General features: G+C 37.7%; 1 protein-coding gene across 1 annotated transcript in view; it reads right to left on the bottom strand.

The window, feature by feature from the left end:
• The window catches only part of LOC120636039 (alpha-mannosidase 2), a 186483-nt gene that overhangs the window by 4332 nt on the left and 161093 nt on the right, over positions 1–21058 (bottom strand). Inside the window, exons 5-6 of the mRNA XM_039907298.1 lie at positions 6961–7053; positions 2667–2861 (exon numbers count right to left, since the gene is read on the bottom strand). Of these exons, the coding sequence (XP_039763232.1) occupies positions 2667–2861; positions 6961–7053 (288 nt within the window). The remainder of the gene's footprint in view (positions 1–2666; positions 2862–6960; positions 7054–21058) is intronic.

A 21058-nucleotide genomic window follows, 5' to 3' on the forward strand; every position in this document is an offset into this window, starting at 1 on the left:
GAGCGAAGCTAAATACCCAATTCTGAAGTCCACGCAAACGAAGTCGCGGGCAAAAGCTAGTTATTAACAATGTTATTGAATAGTTTTATTGACGTTTGAATATTTAGAAATTAATAACGGGACTGCAAATTATTTTTATAGTAAAGTTGATAGTATTGCCTATTGTGGAAGGTTTGTAGTACCTAGATAGTTCAACGAGGCGGTAATGCAATGTATCACTAATCCCAAGCGTAACTTAAGGGTTTTTGGTAGATCCCGAGCGTAGCGCTTATGTTGAACCCCTTCGTTCAATCCTTAGGTATCGCAATTCGCGATTTATTTAAATAACCCACCAATAATGAAGTTAGGTTGATAAGTTTTCGAGGGAATCTTATACGATTAACACACTATCTGGTTCGCGGTTCACAGGCTTAATAGTCGGCATGAAGTTCCCAGCGGTTCCGTGCAGACCTGGCAGATAGGGGGGGTTGTTTTAGTCCGTGCAAGTCGGACATGCCCTGCCATAAGGCAGAAGTCCGAAGGGATTTTTTCCTCCTCGTTTAAAAAAAAAAAAAGGCTTAATAGCAACATCTTACGCGTTCATTATTCGTTGAGGCAAGATTAGTAGGTATGAACAGAATATTCATGATATGCGTGTCTCAAAATAAATTTTAGTCACATTCAAAATCGTAGGTGTAATGGATTTCAGTAGAACAATACATCCCCGCAGAACCTTACGAATGTAATGACGTACTTCACCTTTGGATAACAACTCTTGTAATAAGGCATTGCCGAGTGAGTGGCGTGAAAAGGCCGTAACATCACGCTTCGAAACAAAGCTAACGCATCATGCTCGAGCACTTTTATCACGGATTTGAATTATCATCCTTATTCAATAGCAATAGAGTTTATACTAGTATACAAAATGTAAACATACTCAACATTGTGGTAGATCTAAACAAACAGAATCTTGCACACCATATGTAACTCTATTCGGATTACACAAGGATTATATTCAGTCGTAACGACGTGAATACTGCGCGAGTATGCTTGCGGAATTGAGGCACTGTCTACGCTCAACTGTACTCAAAGGCGAACCAGGTTCTAACTTGGCGCTATGCACAAATTGCATTTGCAAACGTCGGTTGCGTCCCGTTGTGGCGTGTATGCAAAAGATGGCGCTAGCTCACACTTCACGTGTATTCGAGTTGCATATATTCGTTGGTAGGTAGGTACAACAAAAGTTTGTTGAAAACTTTATTAGGTAGGACTATGGTAGGACGCATCTTTGTAATCAGGCCCCAATAGCCTGCATATGTGCTGAATACAACGTAATGTCACTATTATTACCGGACATCGACATATTACACAATACTTACCCGGTATATAAAAAAAGCTCATCGTTTTCATAGCCCTCCTCTTCCTCTAGTCTATATGATTATTTTTGTTGTGTTTACATGCAATTATATATTTTTTGTTGTTGTTATCGATATATTCGTACGTATAAAAATATTTAACTAATTTATAACTGTATGGTATATATGTATATTTTTAATGTCCTATAAATAGATGATTGCTTGCACTTTCGATGAAATAAACTTTACACGATTGATAGTGCAAGTAATCTAAATTTTAATTCGGTTTCGAAATTAGTATAGGCTTTGATTTAGATTAAGTTTTTAGCAGTTCTTTTCTGTACATGCACATCCTCGCTTACGAGCCTGACGCAACAATGAGGGTCATTTATCTTCGTGGACGATCTGATCAGTCGTCGGATTGGTTCATTATAGTGTACTTAGGTACATTATCTACAGTTGGTAAGAGTTTCTAACCAATTTTATTTGTAAATAGTTATTAAATAAGTTAACTTTCATATTAGTAGTCTAAGACTTGGCACAGTATTAGATCTTTACTCACTGAGCTCGTCCGGGGAAGCAGATACTACTGTAATGCTTATAACTGCCGTAAAGCAGCATTGAAAAGTACTGTAAAGAGTTATTAAATATTTTCCAAGTAGTAGCTTTAGCGACAGAGTTCGTCCGGGGAAGCAGTTACTACTGTCATGTTTATAACTGCCGTCAAGCAGCATTGAAAAGTACTATAAAGAGTTATTAAATATTTTCCAACTAGTAGCTTTAGCGACAGAGTTCGTCCGGGGAAGCAGTTACTATTGTCATGTTTATAACTGCCGTCAAGCAGCATTGAAAAGTACTGTAAAGAGTTATTAAATATTTTCCAAGTAGTAGCTTTAGCGACAGAGTTCGTCAGGGGAAGCAGTTACTACTGTCACACTAAACATCAGATGATGATGATGATGTTAAGTAATTTTAAATATATGTAATAAATCGATGGAATGTTTATTAGTACCCAATTTGCATTTATTTGCAACTATTCAATATAACAAAAATATTATGGTCCCTTAAAGAAAACAAAAGTGGCACGTAGGTACTACACGAGTTAAATAATCTTTATTAAAAATAATTTATTTTATTTATTCATAAAACACACTTTATCGGACACTTATATATTCACTTTTGATCTGACTCGAGAAAGGAACCTTACAATTTCCGCGCAATCGAATAAAGCAGAACCCATTTCATCCTCGTCTCGCGGAAATGGATTGTTTTATGCCCTTGTAGCACAATGTTACTATTCTAACCAAATCTTTTTGGTACATAAAAGCTTACTTTTTGTTTGACGGGATGAGCGCGCTCCCACCACGCGTTCAAGAAGGATATCTCGGTCCAGATGAAAGTCATGTTAGGATGCTGGTGTAACTTGTGCACTATGTTGTTGATTATGTTGTTTGTCTTCGACTCGAAGTACTGCTCGAAGGTCTTCAGCCAGCCGGGGTCGTTGTGCGAATGTGGTACTACGATTACCTGAAAGTTAAAGTTTTTCCATAAATAAAAAGCAATGTCAAAAACCACATTGAACTACGTCGTGCCGCTTTAGCGGAAACCAAAGTCCAAAATGCTTTGAGGCTTCTTTTTTTTTTACTTCCGTTGCTTTACGGGTTGCTAAAAGCCGAGTCAAATGGCACAAATTCTGCCGAAGGTTGGAAGGGTCACGATGCCCTCAGCAATGAGGAACACTATGTAGAGAGAGAGAGAGAGAGAGATGCAACTGTAGGTGTGTCGTGTGGTGACAGGACAAATACCTCAAAATACTGAAGCCTATTAAAAAAAAAACCAACTCGATAAGTGAAGTATTTCCCACAGTGACCACAAGATACGGGATCCGCACATACACGGACGTCCAAAACAGAACTTTTTTAAAGAATTTTTAATTTATTTAATTATTTAATAAAAAGAGATTTAAATATATCATGAGTGTTAAAAATGGGGTTTTTTCTCAACAATTGTCTATTTATATCTATATATATATATTTCTTGTGTGCGTGTGTATGTCACTGAACTCCTCCTAGACGGCTGGACAGATTTGAATGAATTTTTCGGCATGCGTTGGGGTAGCACCCTGGATGGTTTAGATTCACAAATCAGCCCGACAGATGGCGCTGGGGTCAGCTAGTTCACTTATAAAAGCAATAAAGAAATAAAAAGAGACATTTTAAGTTGGAGAATCTCTCGGTGCGCGTAAACTGACAGTAATACCCACCTCAACGCTTCGCTTATGAGGAGTGCAAAAGATCTATGGTCAGCTTCAGACGTGCTTAATGCGGTGATGATGATGATGATGATGATGAATGATAATAAACAATCGTTAATAGACAGATTAACCCCTCCTCATTGTGGGAGGAGACCCGTGCGCTGTAGTGGGCCGGTAATGGGTGGATAAGATAAAGATCATGAATTGACAGATATACTCATTTTAATAACGAGAGTAACACCGCGGGGTTTAAGAGGAAAAGGAAGCATAAGTAGGAATCTTATATCGTATTTGATAATCACCATAAAAAACTGACGCTGATATTTATAACAAAGGGAGGCACAAAAATAATATGATTACCGAGGAATGTCACAAAAGCCATTCAGATAGTTGTGCCATAATCTGAGTCTTTGTCTGAGTTATATAGAGGTTTGAGCGCAATGAATTCTCCAACTTATTCTCATACATACATAAATGCTATGAATTCAAAAGTGACTTTTGTTTTTCTGTTATTTTTTCATCACCGATGGGTATGCGGTTAAATTTTCCTTCCCAATGCAATATACCTCATATTGCATTGGGAAGGACTAAGGATTATTTTAGTATGGAAAACAGTGTTTGTCGGCTTAGTTATGCTTCCAAAGAAACATTAACATAAAGTTCAAATATTTTGAACACTCGACTCGACCATTTATCATATTTGAAAATGGTGCCATACTGCCATCACGATTTTTAAAAATGTAGGTACTATAGTCAGTTTCACTCGGTATGATTTAAGGATCACATAAATTCAAATGGCATTTAGAAGTTATGGTGGAACAAGGTCACTCACATACGTACCCATAGTTTACTCGCTCACTTAAATAGTTTAGTTTAAAGATGAAAAGATTAGTCGTTAAACTTTCTATTCTTTATTTAATTTTTTTATACTACGACAATACACACATCGCTATCTGGTCCCAAAGTAAGCTTAGCTTGGGTTATGGGTACTAAGATGACTGATGAATATTGTTATGAATTATTTATGTACATAAATACTTATGATATACAGATAAACATCCAGACACTGAAAACAATTTTCTAGTTTTTTGGAATCGAACCCACGGCCTTGGACTCTGAAAGCAGGGTCACTGCCCACTGCGCCAATCGGCCGTCAATTATTGTAACTAAAGTAAAAAAAAACTTGATATATTTATTTCTCTTTCCATAAAATACCTGAGCGGTTGAACTATACGCCTATACATAAATCAAACTTGCCCAAGAGGAGGGTTCGCTCATAGTAGACTGGTTGGTGACCGATGATGATGCAGATGTGGCCCATACGAGACTGCCGCCTGATCTTCGTTATATTCCCTTAGTCGCTTCAAATGCCTCCCAAGGGAAGAGGAGGGATGGTGAGGAAGGGAGGTGGGGTATTCCGATCTGCCGTCACCACACCGCACTCATGCATAAATGAACACTACATCCATCCCTCACTCACTCTTGGACTGCCGTGTAAATAATAGCACAGCTTCAGGTGTTTGATCGATTTGAATTTTCTAACGAGTTGCCTCCGGTATCCGCCTGATCACACGGCCATATGATCTCGCAGTTACGCGAACATAGCATGTACCAGGTACCTACTACATTTAAAAGTCATTATTTGCTGTTGAGTAAAAGATCTTTCGATAAGAGTCAGGAAGTTTCTACGTAAAAATATTTCTTTACTACAGTAATAACGCCTCGAGGCAAGAAGTGATTTTACGCGTTATGAATAGCGAATCTGGATTTGCTGGGCTCTTCATAATGCTTACCGCCTTAAAGATCAGAAGAAGGAACAAGGGAACGACAACTTTCTAGACCTAGCCTGTGATGCCAAACAGTCCGATATTAAAAAATAAGCAATCTAATCCGAAATCTTTAGATGTGAGATAGACAACGAATGAACGAAGCTGATGGAGGATTCAAATCTAATTAATCCATGTCATCCACGAAAACAACGCTAAGATGACGTGAAAAATAGGAGATTTAGTCATCGCTTGCGTACGATTGTAGCATTTTCAGTCCAGAGCTTTTGATCCATGTCATTTATTTATTTAACTCAATATTTGTACACCATGATGAAGTTAGGAAAATAAACGAACAATAAAAACACAAAGACGGAAGTAGAACACAAAAGGCGGCCTTATCGCTTAGTAGCGATCTAACGCAATTTTAGGTCATCGAGGAGGTCCTTAAAAAGTAGGGATGTAAAAACTAAGGTTGAGAATATTAGTGCTGGCTTCAACTGATGGCCTCGATGCTATTAAATTGACACTGAATGACGTGAGTACCTACCTAACTTACGTCGTAAGTGAACACTGCCGCCCATAAACATCAACAGCACCAGAGGAACCACCAATGTGTTGCCGGTTTCTGAGATACTTTATATCCGCCCCTTAAATAATCTCTTAATAAACTCAAGTGGAAACACCGCGTATGGAAGTGGGGTCCACAATTTGCATGTGCGTGGGAGAAAAGATCTAATATAATGGGCAGTCAGAGATCCCCAGCCATCCAGGTGGTGGGGATGAAGTTTTGGCGACGAATCGTTCAGCAAAGGAGGTATCAGCTTAAACAACTCTTAGGAACACGCCTTATACCAGACGGTAGATGTCACAAAGAGAACTGACGTCAGAAGGGCTAGCACGGGCAGGAGACCAAAATTATATCCCCCGATTACATGCTAATTAAGTTTTTTGTTATCGATACCAAAATCAACATTTCTAAAGCTAGGGCGTCACGAATACATCCATGACCCCCAGCGAGTGTTTCGCGGGAAATAATTTTTTTAAACCTAATTTGCAATTTTTATTAACAAAACCTTTAATTTCGGCAAAAAAAGAATATTTTCTTTGAGTACGGCCTTGCAGTTGATGAATATCGCACCTGATGAAAGACAACTAATGATCAGGTCAAGGTTAGGATGTCTCGGAAATACCTATTTACTTCTATGGAATGTATACAAGTGGCATGTGGCGAGAAACATAGTTGCCGCACCTTAGCGATTTGTTTAAGAAACGTAAAGAGAAACAGCCGACTTTCAAAATTGTGTACATTATTCTACTAGACAAGCCCTTTCATTTGACACCCATATTGGGGGAGTTTTGAAAAAAAAAATTCGCCATTTTGGGGTGGCGCCCATCTTGCATTTGAAATTTGTCACAGCGTATAGTATTGTACTAGTCAAAAATACGTGACCTCAGTTTGTGGAGGCGGCCATGATGACCGATTTTCATCAAACATAGCCGAGAGTAGAGAGTGATAGAGAGTGATTCAACTTTCAAACAAAACGACTGTGTGATTATTATTTTTATATAACCATATAACTGCATTGCAAATCTTGGTGCTTACCTTCAGGCGCGGTCGTTGGTTGTCCTCTTGGAGCTGCTCGTAACGATCCTCGAATTTTTTGTCCCAGAACTCCTTTGACCGCAACCAGCTGGGCTGTAGGGACAATAAAATAGCATTTATAAAGATAAAAGGTCAAATGGGGCTCTCTCAATCTATCACTTTAAATAAAATGAAAATGAGATGAAATACATATTTTACACTTATTTTCTGTTGTTGTCTTTTTTCAGCTCAAGGTAAAATTTAAAAAAATCTTTTTTATATTTGTAACTTTTTAACTAATTAATTATTAGTCTTTGTAAATTCGATTCACCAATCAAAAATTAAATATTAATGTTATTAGTTTTATGCCTAAAAAAAGGTAAGCCCTAACCTAACGTGTAGAGAGTAGAAGGTAGTCTACGCGACATCGCACCAAACACCTAATCGCTTAACGGCACGTTATGTTTGTAGGGTGGTAACTAGCGACGGCCAAAGCCTCAAGACCTGGGAATCGAACCCGGGACCTCGTAGATAAATTCACAGCGCCCACCGTTGCGCTAGGAAGGGCGACAAAAAATCTAAAGTTGTTGGTGGAGGGCCGAATATGATTCCTGGTATTTGATTTTAATTTATGCAATAAAATTTAGCTAGCATCCAGTGATGTGTGGAGTCCGCCAACACGCAATGGGCTAGCGTGGTGGACTACGGCCTTTCTCCCCTTCTCATTATGACACGAGACCCGTGCCCTGTAGTTGGTCGGTAATGGGTTGATATGATGATGATGAGGTACACAGTTCTAAGCAACAGAAAATTAAAATTAAAACGCATACACACGTAAGTGTGTATCAAGTTACCTACTACGATAAGTTAACGAAGTATTATTTTTACGTTACAAAATTGAAATATACTTAGATTTGTTACTAGAAATTATACACCTTTATATTGGATTTAGAATAATGTTAACTACTATGTAACTTTTTGATTGGCTTGAAATTCAGTTGCAAGATCTGACCCTTTATTCGGTATCGACATTTGCTTGCCCTTATACCGTGGCAAAAAAATAAAAAAAAAAGCTTGTAAAAATACGCAACCAACTCTAGTATTGACGGTTGAGTGGCGCAGTGGGCAGCGACGATGCTTCACGATTCCAAAGTCGTGGGTTCTATTCCCACAACTGGAAAATGTTTGTGTGATGAGCATGAATGTTTTTCAGTGTCTGGGTGTTCATATGTATATTATTCATAAGATATTCATCAGTCATCTGAGTACCCATTACACAAGCTACACTTACTTTGGGACTAGATGGCGATGTGTATTGTCGTAGTATATTTATTTATTATTTAGTGTGATCCTCTGCGTTTTTTAGCCTTTTCAAATATATGCAATAAAGTAAACATGAAAAGAGTCGTCGCTAATCGAAGCGCAGAATCCGTATCAAACTTTACAACGGTAAATATTGCTACGCTTGTGGCCAGTATTCGGTAAACACGGAGTAATATCTACTTTAGCTGTGTAGTGTGTGCACATCAATTGCTGCGGCCTCGTCGGTATTTGTATTGCTTTGCCTTGCTAACTTCAATAACTAGCCGAACTTAGGCCACGCGATAGAACTTCGAATAAGTTGATATTATACCTGCAATTCCACATACAAAGCAGCAAACATAATTAAAACTTACGGCTTCTAATTTGAGTATTGTTATTTGAAGTTCTAACGATTCATTGATAATAGTGTTTGATGTTTATGGAATGTAATTTTGTGTACGTAAGCTCAAGTTTTTGAAGCTCATTTGGTGTAATCCCTGTGACCAAAATAGTTCCCAAACAGAGAAGTTTATAGCCCTTATAGAAAATAGTTTTTATTGTAAAACATTTTGGAAGCACTGGACTGGACTTTTTTCTTTTGCTTTTCTCTAATTTTGTGATTTTTAAATTTAACTATGGGCTATGCCTGAATAAAGAGATTATTAAAACGATTCCCGAAAATACTTGACTCGTATCTTTTCTCAAAGATGAGCGTTGTGGCCCTATAAGGTGGGTCGCGTGTTTAGAGACATTTTTAATAGCTGAACTTTCTATGGTCTTGTCTGTTCTGGCTTTGGTCATGCTTAGTCCATATCTAAGTAGTATCTTACCGACAAAGACGTGACGCATAAACTTAAAACGTTTCGGTACGATGCCGCGTAGAATCCGATTAGGGGTATGGGACAAGCTGTCATAACCTATCATTCAAGGATTGTAAAGTGTAATTGTCAAGTGTAATACTTAGATTTTTTTTTAATTCTCATTTTATGATAATATGTCGTAATGCCAATAACATTACATATTTATTAATGTCCTAATTTTTATGAAGTTAACATATTCATATGGGTCCTCATTTTGATGAAGTATAGGTATTAGTAAACAACTTATTATGGTCACGTGGGAGTGTACGTCATCAATATAACTTGTTAACTTCAAAACGTACGCTAATATTGCGATGCGAGGTGAGCACAAATTCGAGGGGATGTTTGATTAAAGCTATTAAGTGACGTTGCAGTGTAAAATGTTAGCGCGCCAAAATAGACGGGCACGTCAGTTTATTGCACCCGCTCCCCTTTAATCGGTTTTCACGCGGCGTCGCTTCAAAACGCTCAATCGCATGGCGGTTTGCCTCCGACGGTAGGGAGTCTTGCCGCGGCCGCAGTACGGCAACTAGACCAGACCTAAACTAATTGTAAATTAATAGTGGCTCGCCCGTACTAGCCTCACGCTGTAAAGCAAAAAACTATGTCATTTTAAACGTAACCTGCTTATCTTGTTGTGGGGACATTTCTAACGTTACTAGAAACATATTATTTTATGTTTATTGTTTATCAATTTATTGCTATCATGTACGTACATAAATGCCCCGCCGGGGCATTGCAATGAATAATTTAAATCAAAGTTATGGTCAAATCAAATTATGAATACAATAAATACACAATATTTAAATATGTCAACTTAAAAGATACAAATAGTTTCGTTTTACAATTAGTAGTTTATTAAGATTGGATGTCACTACAATGTTATCTTATATCTTAAAAGTATATGTATATATAATTGGAATCTCGGAATCGGCTCCAACGATTTTCATGAAATTTAGTATACAGGGGGTTTCGGGGGCGATAAATCGATCTAGCTAGGATTCATTTATATTGGAATCTCGGAATCATTTATATTGGACATACGCCTATTTTTTAAGTCGACTCATTCGCGGACGAAGTCGCGCGGGTCCGCTAGTTAATAATAATTTGAGGTCTTCTCATACGATTTAAAATCAGTTTTCGCCCTTTCGCGGGGCCTTAGTTCTCTATTGCGTTGAAGTCATCGCTATTGTAGATTAATAAAATATATTTCTTTTAATCAAGAGTGAATAAGATTTCAAAACACGTGTTTTGAAATCTTATTCACTCTTGATTACACAACAATGTACGCGGCTCCATCAAAGTTCATTAATTTCTAGTAGACTTACACTATAAGCACTTTCGAATTGTTAAGTCTGTCTGTTTGTAGTGACCCTATCACTGGTTCGGAATGCAGATTCTCCTGAGATGAAGTCGGCAAGAAACTTAGCAGGTGCTCTTTTTCAGCATCAACAATTTACATATTACGCATCACATCAGCTGTCACTGTTTTCAAATAAGTTTTGGGCGTACAGCTACTTATTAAAATAAATTAAATACGTTATAACTGATCACACCCTTGAGACAATCTTGTTCAGTCTGGATTTTTGGATGCAAAATGCAATAATTTCAACAAGCCCTGCAATTATTTATCTGTAATTGTTGCACATAATTACCAATATTTATTTAAATATCGAGCACTCAATTGCTCTGCTCAATGAACTGGTAATGAAATTAACGAGTCTGCGAGAGTGCTCAATGCAATTCAATTTAAAGAGACGCTGTAGCTCAAAGGTTCGGAATTGAAAAGTTATATTAACAGCATTATATCTATATATATAAAAGAGAAAGTGTGTGGGTATATTCCGTTTAGGCTCCGAAACGGCTGGACCGATTTCAATGAAACTTTCAGGGAATCTCCGGATTGACCTGGCGAGTAATCCTGTAAAGTTTGGTGACGATCGGAGCACTCCTATTTTTGAACTGTCAAACTGTCATATACAGCTTTTATTTACTATGATGATATTCTATTGTTGAGTGTACATGGGTGTAGATAATGATCTTCACCCGCTCGAGAAGAGAATAGAAGAGAATGAATACGGAGAGAAAAAATGATTTAATATATTATGAGTCTTAAATTAAAAATTTAATGATGTAAGTTTATTGTTTAAATAAAATAAAGCAAAATCTAGCCCGGCGAAGCGGGCTGGGTACGTTAGTTAAATATAAATGTATTAATATAAGGGTTATTTTAAATGACACTTTAAGATGGTGATTGTAAGCTGTAGCGTAGAAAATTAAACAACACTGGTATTTAATTACTTAAGTATATTTCTCACATCCTGTACACTTATCACTGCTCTTGAATCGTTTACATTATAACACATTGCAACATTGATGAATAGCCCAGTCTGGACTATACGCCTCTCCCAACTTGAGGGTTTGGCCATAATCATCACGCTGAGCAGACGGGATGGTGATCACAGTACATGGTATTAGTACGACAGAGGACGCCCGTTTTCCGTTATATTCCCTTGGTCACCTCGTACGACACCCGTGGGAAAAGGAGCGGAGGATTAATTTGCCACATATTAACCCAATATCGACCCACTAGAGGTCACGGGTCTCCTCCCACAATGAGAAAGGGTTAAGGCCATAGTCCACCATGCTGGCCCAGTGCGGATTGGTACATTATCAGCTTTAATTTACCGTCATTAACATCATCAACGTTCCTTTACTGCCCAATGTGCAAATAGCTTTAAAGTATTATACAGGAAACTGTAAGATAGGTTAAAATAACAGCACGTTGCCATGTAAATTTAACATTTAACATTAATTAAAGTGTCAAACTCTGTACTCAAAACCCAACGGTAACGATATCGACAGCTATAATCTGATATCAAAACATTTGTTGCTTCAGTTAAAAATTTACGACCATTCACAAAACTATGGAATTAATGCGTTCGAACGTTATATGTGCATTGCAGGCTCTATTTAATAAAATAAAGTTAAAGATATTTATATATGTAGCGAGAACTTTGAGTACAAAAAGGAAGATGTCTTTTCTGCGCGGCAGAGAGAAAATCGTGTATCGAATTTTTGTGTTAGTTGGACTGTGTTAGAACTGAGTATTATGTTGCGATTGTTGTACGGTCAAAGTGGTAACAAAACGTCAAATACAGGTATAAAATTACACTTTTAAGAATTTCTCAGTATTCGCCGCTAATCCCTAAGGATTGCTCATGATGGACGTTATCGGCTTATAAATGTTCTATGATAAAGTCTTAGAATCTTGAATAAGACTATATGTCGCTAATGGCTACATCCATTTTTAAGCAGGTAATCGAATCACGTATTGATCACAATGAGTAGCATTTACTAAAAGGTGTTGATAGCCTAGTTGTTAGAACTTCGGCTTCACTTTCCGGGGGCGGAGTTCGTATACCAGCGCACCACTAACTTTTCTAATTTATGAGCGTTTTCAGCGATTAAAATATAACTTGCTTCAACGGTTAAGGAACACGTGAGGAAACCAGCATGCCCGAGAGTTTTTGCGTTGGAGACCACCCATTCGCGCTAGTCCAGCGTGGTGGACTCCGAACTGTGCCCTGTAGTGGGCTGGTAATTGATTAATATGATGATGATGAAACGGTGGTGGTTAATGATATTGACGCCTTATCCTGTTCTCCAAGGCACGGGGGAAGAATGGTCAGAGCCAAGATTTTAATAATTTATTCTTCATTTTAAATATTACTCTTTAAGTTATCTTAAACTATGTGATATTTGCGGTACCTATTTCAATATCTTCTTTATCATTTTATGACCTGCAGGCCGCAACGGTCGAATATGTGAACACAACTAAAGACTGTTTTACATATTTTATAACCAATGTGCAATCAAACCGATTTGATGACTGGGAAACCCTGAAATAAAGACTATCTCTGTTACAGATTTGCGCTGGCGTAACTAGGCCACCCGATTTCCTTTAATAGATTCCACATAGTTTTATACTACAGAATTAAGAACACAAACCGTGTATAGGACTTTTATTGAAGCATCAAAAACTAATCAACTTTAGTAGTGTTTCTCGAAATGGCGTTTAGCCACTTCATCCATTAACAAGACAGTCATTATTTTACATGTAATGATATAATGAGAAAATGGGAAAAGTTTGTGAGTTGTGAGTGAGCAACATTCGGGGTGTGTGAAGTGTGACGTGCTCGGGGCGTTTTCACTGTTTTTGGACACAATGCACTGTATGCAATAATGGCTGAGTGAGGATTCTGTATGTAATTAATTATTTGTTTTATAACTAGCAAGTTCATTCTGTTAGACACCGACGAAACTGTCATATTTTAAGTTTTCTTTCCTCTATTCTGTTTCATCCTCATACTCCGACTTATCTTAAATATCGCTTTACATTTCTTGGTGCTATTTCAATTCTTCCACTTAGTCTCCGTTCTCAGAGTGAAGATACCTAAGTTGGAAGTGTCAATCAGTCGTCGCATTGTTACAATGAGTCTTTTACCATCAAGGCGGTAAAATTGTGGAATGATCTCCCACTTGACATTCGTTACGCTAAATCACATAATATTTTTAAGTCGTCTACAGAATTATTATCTAATAATGTAAGTATGATTATTATATTCCACATTTACTTTCTGTACTGTTAACATTTTTATATATAAAGTTTTAGTATTATTTATTTTACCGTAGGGGAATATGTATTAGTTTATTTTATATATGTACTGTTTTTGTATTTATAAATATGTAAGTATTTTCTTAGAGCTTTGCGCACCGCTATAAGGATTCATATGTGAGTCAATTTCGAGTCAATGGTTGCCTGGAAGAAATCACTATAAGTGATAAGACCGCCTTTGTTACATAGATTTAAATGACTTGTACCTTTGTTCTCCTTCATATATTGCTGTTTTTTTCTTGTGTGCAATAAAGTATTTTTGATTGATTGATTGATTCATTCTTACTTCGTGGACTCATGGTGCTTGTACTTGCTACCTTAATATCTGTACTGCTTGTTTGGTCTTGTTGTACACATTCGAACGCAGATCACGAGTTCGCAGAGAGGTCGGACGCAGGACTTCGTTATCGAGCCTCTAATGAAGTGACAATGGGCGGGGCTTATAGTTCGGAGGACCGATGATGGATTTAGCGACGTACCGGTAAATTCTGGTGGACAGAAGACGTACAACCAGTCGCAGGGGGCCACTGGACATATAATATGATGCAGTACACGATGTTATATAAATAGTTATTTGATATTGCCACTCGAGAAAGAGATGGCTAGTAAACTATCTCTTGTTTTCATAGTTTATCTATAATTTGATCTTTCACGAACCAGGAATAACTTTAGCAGAAGTTTAGACGTTTAACAGGTAGTACAAAAACAACTTTTCAAAACTCCACAATAGGAAACTTCAGCGGAAAGCTGCTCTGAATTGTTCTGAAGGTGCATCGCAGTTAATCTCTCGTACCTTCCTTAACTTATTTATTATCTATTTGAATAAAGAAAAGTTTGACTATTACTTAAGATTTTCAAAGTTATTGTAGTACTTACACTTGCTCTTTAAATTTCTAGTTAGTACTTACTACGTCTGTCTGTTTCTTTAACTCTGATGCAGTATCGATCGTAATGAAAACCACAGAAATAGCTTGTATTCTTGAGATACTGTTACTGTATCCGATGCAGACTGGCGGCAGTTTGCTTCACGATAACTATGACAATATTGAGTGATAATAAACGTTACCGACTTAACGTGCTCTCCGAAGCACAGGGACAAACATGGCCGTTTTCCTAACTCGGAGAATTGTTTGTCAAAAGAAGCCATTACATAGCCAATTTGATCTCGCCGCTGGATTTGAGCCCAAGATCCCTTTATCTGTAGTTAAGCATGCGAATAATGCGACCTTAGCTGCAGAAGCCATCGAGAAGATAAGCAATCGTTTCTGATAAAAAATTTCGTGTTGACAAATTTTTGCGTGCAAAGACTATTAATTCACTCACTGATATAAGAAAAAGTGGCTCTAAATAGTTCGTGTAGTAACACGGAAACTGCCTCGCCAGTTCCTCACAATAACTGGAGCATTAGAAAACACGCTACTGCGAAGATATGACTGGAATTCATCATCATCATCATCATCATCATCACTTCAACCTATTGAAGTCCACTGCTGGACATAGGTCTTTTGTAGGAAGTTCATAAATCCACGGTTGTGGGCTTGTTTCCAGCGGCTCCTAGCGACTCGTTGATGTCGATTGTCCACCTCGTTGGGGTCCGACAACGCTGCGTTTACCTGTGCGGGGTCGCCATTCCAGCTTGGGACCCCAATCGGTTCTCCAAGCTATGTGCCCTGCCCATTTTCACATCAGCTTTGCGACTCGCTGAGCTGGTTCTTTAACGGATCTCCTCATTCCTGATTTGATCACGTAGATATACTTCCAGCATTGCTCTCTCCGTCGCCCGCTGATTGATTCTGAGCCTTCTTATGAGGCACATAGTAAGCGACCACGTTTCCGATCCGTAAGTCATCACTGGCTGGAATTATAAAGCCGTAACAGCTTTTTAGAAAACCGTTTCTAGCACACTGTGCAAGTTAAAATATATTTAAAAACATCAATTTTGCTTTACTTTAGCCATAACCGAAGAGACCTCGCTAAGCCAGGTCAAAAGAAACGATCAAGCTTTAAACTTCTAAGTCAATTTCGCCATCACTTTTCGTAATTTTAACGCATATTTTTTGAACTCCGACGCTAAAAAAGAGGTTTTATAAGACCGCTCTGATTGACAGGTCGGTCTTATAAAACCCCGCCTTTCGCGTTATCGGAGCTTTCGAACGGTCGAACGGATTTAAATGTGGTTTTTATTTTAATTTGCAGTTTTTAATCGCGATGGTTCTTTGTTACGTTTGATTAATATCTGTTCAGCCATGTAATGATGATCATCTCTCTTCACGGCTGGTGAAAACAAATGATTATATTCTATTTTTTTATTCCACTACTAATTAGCTCTTGACTGTAAGGTTAGCACCAGGGCAGATCAGAGAAACTTTGCAAAAGATTACTACAAGGTAAATTGCCGGGAATTAGCTTTTCTTACTAGTTACTAGGGGAAAGGGGGGGGATCTCCTGGTGAGATACCTGCTATCCAGGAGGAAAAACTTTGGTTTTTGTGGGATTCTTACCCATAAAACCCACTCGGTGTCTACCCTCGACACATATAGGGAAGCACCGGACAGGGGTGACAAACTACTGCACTAAGTAGATATACCGTGCATCTACGCAGCGTACTGCTACATAGTCTACACCTATAGTATTACATGAGATTTTTGACAACATATGTTTATCTTTCGTAAAAACTACATATATTTTTTTAATAGAAAGTATCCTATAGTACTTCTGAATCCTCCAAGAATACGTGTACAAAGTTTCAAAATGATCTGTTAAGCAGTTTTTGCGCGAAAGCGTAACAAACAAACTTACATTCACATTAATAATATTTAGCAGGAAGGATATTCAATTTCCTATTCTCGTTTCGTAATTCAATCGAAAAATAGCAAAAATTTGCCTAATAGCAGTCTAGACTAGCCAGTTGTTCACTGAAATAGGCGCGTTCATATGGAATTAATTTAATAACATATTTCAGGGCTAGCAAACCTTTTTCCACCCCAACGTGACAATATTTTCGTGTTCAATATAAGCGTGATGTGACATTTAAAAGAAAAAAAAAACGTATTCGGTTGACTTTAAAATATTTCCAGTAACTAAGAAAAGACGTAGATGATTTTATTTCTTTTGTAGTAATTATTGAAGGTTGGTCCTTCAATTATTACTACAAGACCAAACCTTCTACAGAAAACCATCGCCTATAATCAGAGCAATTGACGGCCGATCGGCGCAGTTTGCAGCGACCCTGCTTTCTGAGCCCAAGGCAGTAGATTCGATTCCCACTACTGGAAAATGTCTGTGTGATGAGCATGAATGTTTTTCAGTGTCTGGGTGTATATATGTATATTATAAGAATTTATGTATGTTATTCATAAAAATATTCATCAGTCATCTTAGTACACAAGTTACGCTTACTTTGGGGCTAGATGGCGATGTATGTATTGGTCGTAGAATAAAAAAAAAACAAAAATTATTCGCAGGTTATGCGAGGGGCACGTGCTGCAGAGTACCCCCCTGTACAACAATCTGAGGGGTAGGTGTTAAGCCTCATGTGTCTGTTAGAAGCGACCGATGGCTATATGGAATATAAATGATTTTGGTAATAACGTATCCTGTTGGATCTATCATCAAAATTAAAGACAAGTTTTTTTTTTAAATTTGTATAAATTAAATTTTAAACAAGATGATCCCTATCCCTATTCCTGTCATACTTCCTATCCTATCCTACTAATATTATAATTGTCAATGTAAGTTTGTTTGTTACGGTTTCACGCAAAAACTACTTTGAGAGGGGATGAAAGTATTTGACGATTTTACGCCATAACTCCCGACAATTTATAACAGACTTGAATAATTATTTTTGTATTATAGAGGTTATAATATGTGTTTAATTTTGCCCAAACTTTGTGTAGGTCTGATGAATGTGGTTGGAGATAGTGGACAGAACTCCTCAGCGGACAGCAGCAAACCTCTTATTTAAGGCTAAGGCTGAATACTTTTTTTTTGTAGTACTACAACTACTTTGAATGCCAACTCAAAAAACAAAATCAAACGCTGACCATGTCGCGGGCGGCGGTTTTATAATCAGCTAACAAGATTATAAAAATAAAATTTGATTTGAACTATGTGTTAAGTGTTTTATTAATAAACGTGGCATTAAGTCGGAATAGTTTAAATGAGAAACAATGTTACAAAATCTTTCGTAGTCAATTTTAATGTAGTAATTTTGCCGTTTCGTTATACGAGTTTAATGTATTACATTAAGATGTTCCTGTACTGTATAATTAAATTCAGTGCGTTGGAGACAATTATGTTACCTACTGCAAGGAAGTGACTTGTACAACGTGCTACACGTGGAAACAAAATTACGGAGTACTGCGGCCTTCGTCTAATATGCTTATTAGGGCTTATGATCATGCCAATGGCATCGATCGTACTGGTGTAGTTAATTAGCTCTCCACGACGTCCACGGCGCGTCGGGCGCAATAATAAACTTATTAAAAACCAGTCAAGTGCGAATCGAAAAAGAAAAAAAGCGGTGACAACTCAGTGGGTAGGACTTCGGCTTCACTTTCGGCGGTCCCAGTTTGAATCCCAGCACGCACCTCTAACTTTTCTAAGTTATTCAAGTTTTAAGCAATTAAAATACCACCTGTTTCAACGTTTAAGGAAAACATCGTGAGATAATTAATCTGCATACCTGCGTGTACTCTATAACTTCTTAAAGGTGTGTGGAGACCACAAATCCGCACTGGGCTAGCGTGGTGGACTATGGCCTAAACCCATTGTGGGAGATCCGTGCCGTGTAGAGGGCTGGTAAAGGGTTTATATTATGATGATAATACATTGCCACATTCATCACATCCTACACTGGATTTATTAGTGTACTACCTGCTGTATACTGTATTGCTTTTTAATGGTTAAAATATGATACTGTATATATTTAAACTTATTTGATTTTAGAGGAATGTGCAGCGACCAAATAAACTCATGTGAGTTTCAGGATGCGAAGAATAATAATTTTAGTAGTTTGTGTAATAAAAAAAAATAAAATAAAAATCAATAGCCAGTAACAGTCCACTGATTGGACTAAAGGCCACGGGGCATAAAGGGAGGGACGGGGCCATAAACTGTGCGATTATCAACCAGTCTGCCCAGCATGTGATTATGGGCAAAACCTCCCATTGTGCCCTGAGGCCTTTAGTCCAATCAGTGGACTTGTACGACACCAGCTGGAAGAGGAGTGGTGACAACTGTATTCTGTTCGGCCGCCACATAGTTCTTTATGGAACTTAATAAAAGCATGAGAAAAATAATTGCGTCGAATAGTACCAGAAATATTGGCAGCATACATTTGGTATTTCACAGACCGCGACAATATGCACTTTTCATATCATTAAATTTGTAGCTTGCGTACCCCTAATTTTGCCTTTACAAAACGGTTTTGCTACTTTCTGGGCCCCTACTTGTATAATAAGCCTAACGCGGAAGTGTTCATTCATAACTTACCACTCATTCGGAGTAAAAATAAAGTAACATCTTTTTTGCTTAGTAAATCTTACGAAGAAACAGAATATTTCTTACAAACTTTAATTTAATTTACCTGATTGTCATTGTTACTTGAACCCTACCCCAAAAATTTAATAACACAACACACACACACAAACACGCAATCACACTCACACACACACAGTTTACTAACGTTTTTATTATTTCCTTTTTTTTTCTTTTAAGTTACAATTAAAGCTACAAAATAGTAATGTCTTCATTTCAATCTGTCTATGTGTGTTCCGGGGGCGAGGCTGGTTATCCTTAACACAGATAAAATCTAGCTAGGATAGCCAGTTCGTCAACTCAATGTAATTTTGATGAAAGAAATAAACGATATTATTATTATTATTATTAAAAAAAATATGAAGTAATGAATGTACCAATTTGTTATTTCGCAAGCCTTCGTATTATCAACCAAACAGGCAATCAGTATTATCACGTAGATTAATAAACGAGAGATGAAAGAGCTCGATGTCACGATATAAAATAACATTATTTTAATCCGATTAGCTGACTGAAATGTTTGTGATATTTTGATATTTTGTGCTGTACAAATAACAAAATGCTTTAAAGTAATAGCTAGCGGACATCGATTTGTTGGAATACTCTGGTGGTTCATCACGGGAAGTGCACTGAACACCTCAAGCGCCTTGTACCAGTAGCCTTAGCAAGAGTACCAGATTTACTCGCTCGCAATGGAGGAGTCGTTTCGAGTTCGTTTCGTTAAACTCTGTATCCTCAAAGTAAAATTCACCTAACGGGACTCGTCTTAGAGTCACAAATCCCGTACTTCTGATTTTCGTTTTACAAACGTTCTGTCAAATGGCCAACCTAAAGAATTGTATGCCAGTTTGAGGTCTAACTGAATGGAAATGAGATCCATTTTACTCCTATCTTCAAGTTTTCCATTCTCGAAAACGACTCCTCGATTGCGAGCGAGCAAATATTGTACTAAGGGATGCGAAACTACGCTATGAAGCGATTTGACCTTGTCCACCACAGATCAGCTAAGCTATAAAAAGAGAAAAAACGTTACGAATATTAATAAATGAGCTTCATTTAACTTTTTTTCTACGTGCAGCTAAATTGATCACACTAATGAAAATAAAACTAATAGAATAGAATTACGGCATTTAATAGATCCCTCACAATGCATGAGTACTTCACCTCGGCGAGCCAATATAAAATTTTGCCACATTGTGAACTTTTTTCCACCGGAGCTGAGCTAATCCTAATACGTGGGAAATTCTAAAAGCATGCCCCACGTATTAAGGTTGCCCCGCGAACTGGCCAGTTAGGAAAATAGAACATGTTCCTTTTAAATTTGCTAGGCTGTCCAAAAAGATAACAAAATGCTTATTGAAAGGCCTCAAATGTAGCATTGATGATAGTAAGGTATACAACTCGGAAGTCCCAACCTGTGTCATCTATTTCATCATCATCATGACCCAGTAGCGGCTCACTACATTGGGGGAGGAGACTCCCACAATGAGATGGGTTCAGGCCCATAGTAGTAGCCAGTTCAGGTACGCTGGTCCATTGCGGTTTGGTGGACTTTGCCTTTAAGAACATTATGTGAACTCAGCTGCAGGTTTCCTCGCGTTATTTTCCTTCACCGTCGAAGCAAGCGATATTAAATAAATTGAGATTGAGATATATACCATCCTATCTCTTAAGTAGGAATAAAAAAAAGTTAAAATCGATTCAGTAGTTTTGGAGCTCATCCCGGACCAACATCGTGACA

This window comes from Pararge aegeria, chromosome Z (assembly GCF_905163445.1).
Source record: "Pararge aegeria chromosome Z, ilParAegt1.1, whole genome shotgun sequence".
NCBI lineage: Eukaryota > Metazoa > Arthropoda > Insecta > Lepidoptera > Nymphalidae > Pararge > Pararge aegeria.